The 4,497-nt window shown below is 61.6% G+C and overlaps 1 protein-coding gene across 1 annotated transcript; it reads left to right on the top strand.

The window, feature by feature from the left end:
* On the top strand, nucleotides 1-1,702 carry HMX3 (H6 family homeobox 3). The gene is made up of 2 exons (XM_072804719.1): nucleotides 1-403; nucleotides 1,032-1,702. The coding sequence occupies exons 1-2, from the start codon at nucleotides 1-3 to the stop codon at nucleotides 1,700-1,702; spliced, it is 1,074 nt and encodes a 357-aa protein (XP_072660820.1).
* The last annotated feature ends 2,795 nt before the right edge of the window (nucleotides 1,703-4,497 follow it).

The following is a 4,497-nucleotide window of genomic DNA, read 5'->3' as shown; positions in this document are numbered from 1 at the left end:
ATGCCGGAGCCCGGGCCCGACGCCCCCGGCACCGCTAGCGCGCAGCCCCCGCCGCCGCCGCCCCCTCCTCCCGCGCCCAAGGAGTCCCCGTTCTCCATCAAGAACCTGCTCAACGGAGACCACCACCGGCCGCCCCCTAAGCCGCAGCCGCCCCCACGGACGCTCTTCGCGCCGGCCTCCGCCGCGGCCGCCGCAGCCGCCGCCGCCGCCGCCGCCGCGGCCAAGGGGGCTCTGGAGGGCGCCGCGGGCTTCGCGCTCTCGCAGGTGGGCGACCTGGCTTTCCCCCGCTTTGAGATCCCGGCGCAGAGGTTTGCCCTGCCCGCGCACTACCTGGAGCGCTCCCCGGCCTGGTGGTACCCCTACACCCTGACCCCCGCCGGCGGCCACCTCTCGCGACCTGAAGGTACCGACCTCTCTTTGAACTTTCGCTGTCCTCCCCGCGCGCCGGGAGCATCCCCGCCCCGCGCCGCCTCCCGCCCCGCGCCCCCTCCCGCCTCCCGCCTCCACCGGGGACCCCCGCGCCCTCCGACCCGCTGCTTGGCCAACCTCCCCGGCCCCTGGTTGGCCTCTGCCGCCCCGCGCGCTCGGTTGCGCTGCCCGGGGAGTCCAATCCCACTTGGTGAGAAGAGAGGTGGAACTGGAGCCCGGCGCGCGGCGCCTCCCGGGGAAGCGTGGCCTGGGGCATGAACCGGGAGGCTGCAGCCGGCAGGGGCCGGGCACGGGGCCCGGATGGAGGCGGTGACCCGGGGGCCCCAGGCGGGACGTCCAAGGGAAAGACACCCAGTGGCCGCCCTGCCACCGTGCGGGTGTCCCGCCCGCGCGCCCGCCCGCGGGAGAAAGGGCATCCCAGGATGCGGAGGCCCTACCCGGGCCCCGCCAGCAAGGAGGCCCGAGGGAGGAGGCGCGAGGCCCCGAGGCCTGGGCCCGGAGGCCGGCGCGGATTGAGCCTGCGGCCCCCCAGGCGCCAGGCCCCGCTGAAGGCTGTGTCCGTGTGCGTGTGCGTGTGCGTCCGTCTGTGTGTCTCTCCCCAGCTTCGGAGAAGGCCCTCCTGCGAGACTCCTCCCCCGCCTCGGGAACCGACCGCGACTCCCCCGAGCCGCTGCTCAAAGCCGACCCCGACCACAAGGAGCTGGACTCCAAGAGCCCGGACGAGATCATCCTGGAGGAGAGCGACTCGGAGGAAGGCAAGAAGGAGGGCGAGGCGGCGCCCGGAGCTGCCGGGGCGAGCGTGGGGGCGGCGGCCGCGACGCCCGGCGCCGAGGACTGGAAGAAGGGCGCCGAGAGCCCCGACAAGAAGCCCGCGTGCCGCAAAAAGAAGACGCGCACGGTCTTCTCGCGCAGCCAGGTCTTCCAGCTCGAGTCCACCTTCGACATGAAGCGCTACCTGAGCAGCTCGGAGCGCGCCGGCCTGGCCGCGTCGCTGCACCTCACCGAGACCCAGGTCAAGATCTGGTTCCAGAACCGCCGCAACAAGTGGAAGCGGCAGCTGGCGGCCGAGCTGGAGGCGGCCAACCTGAGCCACGCCGCGGCGCAGCGCATCGTGCGGGTGCCCATCCTCTACCACGAGAACTCGGCCGCCGAGGGCGCGGCCGCCGCCGCGGGGGCCCCGGTGCCGGTCAGCCAGCCGCTGCTCACCTTCCCGCACCCCGTGTACTACTCGCACCCCGTGGTCTCCTCCGTGCCGCTGCTACGGCCGGTCTGAGGCCCGACGGGGGAGGGGGAGGGAGCGCCCGGCCGCCTTCCCAGATCCCGGAGGAGACTGGGCCGGGCCCAGGGCGCCAGGACGTCCAGCGGCCTTCGGGAACCGGGGCTCGGGCGCGCCGCCCCGGCCTCCCCTCCCCCGATCGGTAGCGTTTTTGTAAGTATTTGCAATGCATTTTCGTGCAATTCACCCCTAACGGATTTGAGGCGCTTCCCCCTCTTACGTTTTTGGTTTTGGTTCTATTAAGAAAAGAGCAGGAAAAAAGACAAGATCCCCCGGGTCAAATATTTCGTCCGAAAGCTTTGGCAAAAGGTGCAACTCTACGCACCGCGCCCCCCCCCTCCTACCCCTCCAATTTGCATTGCGCTGTGGCTTTTTGGTTTTATTTTTATAGAAGAGAGATAAGCCGCAAAAACCTAAAGCCCTCTGGTGTATTCATTTTCTATAGAACTGTCTTCAGAAGTCCAGAGAGAGAGAGAGAGAGAGAGAGAGAAAAGGAGGGAATTCACATTATCCTACTTTTATTCCTGGATTTCTGGGTGTGGTTCTCCTCTGCGGCCCTAGGGATCCTCCCCAATTTTCAGAATCTGAGAAGCCTCTGATGGGAAGGCGGACTCAGGCCGCTTTTCCTCCCCGCAGAGGTGTGTTGCAGTTGACCTCTTCATCTGTCCCATTTTGTGACTGAAGGATTCTCTAGGTGTTTAAAGGGAAAAGACAAGACAGCCCGAAATTAGACTTCTGATGATTGAAACACCTCCACATCTGGCCCGGTGTGAGTGATCTTATTTATTAGCAGCATTTATTTGGGGGATTTCATTTGTTGATAAATTATTATTATTATTATTATTATTATTACTATTATCGCTTTGTTCCCTGTTTTGAGAGAGTGATTTCAATATTTGAAAAAAAATCTGTCTTCTATCCTCTCCCCCTTTTTGTTCTGCAGTAACTGTTGTACTTTTGACCTGTGCAATATTGTACAAAATTTCCTGAGAGCCCTGCCTCTTTCTCCACGGAGAGAAGCAGACGTTTTCACAGTGTAATCCTGGTCATTCGTTAGGAGGAAAAAATTAAGAAGGGGAAAGGGGGAGGGAGGAAAGAAACAACGATGATAGGTAGCGATGCTCAAAGGAGTAAGATAGGCATACTGGAGCGCTTTAAGTGAAGGACAATCAATTTAGGAGAATTTTAACTTATTTGATATATGTACAGATTTCTTGTAAAGTTCACCCTCGACTCCACAGGGCTCCTCGCTCTGCCACCCAATCTGTTTTCTTTCTGTCGGCTACACCTGTTGTTCTGCGATAGCTTGTTCTCTCCCTCCCCCCCAACCCTCCCCCCCCCATCTCCCTCGTCACTGCCCGGGGTTCAGTCCCTTTTTAAGAAAAAGAGAAAAAAAGCCCACAAAATATTGTTACATTTAATGTTGTCGTGAAATCGAATTAATTAAAAAGAAAAGAAAAGTGACGCGTTTCGTGTTGCCAGAGTGTGTAACTTCGGCCGATTTTCCGCAGACAGGTGTCTCTGAAACTCTCCTCCGCCTGGCTCTCTGGCTGCCTGTGCGCTCGCCCGAGTTGGACCTGGACGCACGTCCCCATAATCCAGGAGGCGGCAGAGACAGAGGCGGCTTTGTTCGCGACCAGGGCTGCTCCCTCTGCCCAGGGTCTTTCTGGGCTTGCAAAGCGCTGGCTCAGGAGAGCTGGCCGGGCGGAAGGGGCGAGGCCCTAGGCTTATCTAGTTTGAGAAATTGAGCGAAGCGGCAGCCGCGAGCTGGGAGATGGCTGATAAATTTCCGCCCGCCGCGCTGCCTGCAGCCTCGCATTCCCTTCCCAGGCCGCGGTTCCTCCAGGAGCCGAGAGCTTCTGGGCAGGACATTCCCGGGCACCTGTCAGCGGGCCTGGAGGGTGCTGCGCTCGGTGGCATCTCGGGGCGGGGGCGGGAAGAGGAAAGGAGAGTGAACTTAGAATTCAGCTGTGGCCAGAGGCGGGGCGCGGAGTCCGGCTGGGAGAAGACAGATCGCGAGAGGGCAGGCCCAGGGAGGCCAGGCATCCGCAGGCCTGCAGGAGCTGCCGCTCTCCGGGGGTGGCTCGGGTGCCAGCGAACGGAGACCATCCGACTGTGGCATCGGCCACTGAAAGGACTTTGTCTCCTCCCGGCCAGGCCCTTTCCTGTCCACTGGCGCCCATCGCCTCCAGGGCGGCCTCTCCGATCTGCTGTCCCTGTCCGTCCCAGGCCTGGAAGCGCAACGCTAGAGGTTCCCACGCGCTCGGTGGGCAGCGGGCAGCGGGCGGAGGCGCGCCGGGCTGGGAGCCGCCTGCAGAAGCAGGTGCTCGGGCGCTCCTAGCCAACCGCTCGGCTGCCTGCCTTAGAGCATGGGGTCTGCACGCCCAGCTCCTGGCAGGGCACGTTTGAAGCTGGGGAGCCAGAAGGGGGAGATGAAGAACCTGTAGACGGTGAAGATCCCGAAGAGCACACCGCCCGGTGCGTCCGCTGGGGAGCGCCTGCACGCGCTCCCATCCCCGCTTTGCTGGGTTCCACAAACCCGATCGACACAGTTGAGTCTACTATGGCTGAAATGTTGAGTCTCGTTTTCTATTGATGGGAAACTGCCCCCAAATAAACTGGCATGCGTATTTATGGCACAATTTTAGCCTGAACCTCAGTGAAGATAGATCTCCCTTTATTTCCCTGTGGTTTGGAATAAAAACGAGGGCATGTGTCGTAAATGAAAAATAAACAGAAATTCGGGGTCAAAATATGTTGTTCCTTGTGTTACCTGCAAACAGAGTGATGCC

This window comes from Canis lupus, chromosome 29, assembly GCF_048164855.1.
Source record: "Canis lupus baileyi chromosome 29, mCanLup2.hap1, whole genome shotgun sequence".
Classification (NCBI taxonomy): domain Eukaryota; kingdom Metazoa; phylum Chordata; class Mammalia; order Carnivora; family Canidae; genus Canis; species Canis lupus.
This window is presented reverse-complemented; position numbering and strand designations above follow the sequence as displayed.

Bases quoted from the DNA above. Each gene is read 5' to 3' on its own strand.
- HMX3 (XM_072804719.1), top strand. From the start codon at position 1: ATGCCGGAGCCCGGGCCCGACGCCCCCGGCACCGCTAGCGCGCAGCCC. The intron at 404-1,031 runs GTACCGACCTCT...GTCTCTCCCCAG, and splicing joins CCACCTCTCGCGACCTGAAG to CTTCGGAGAAGGCCCTCCTG.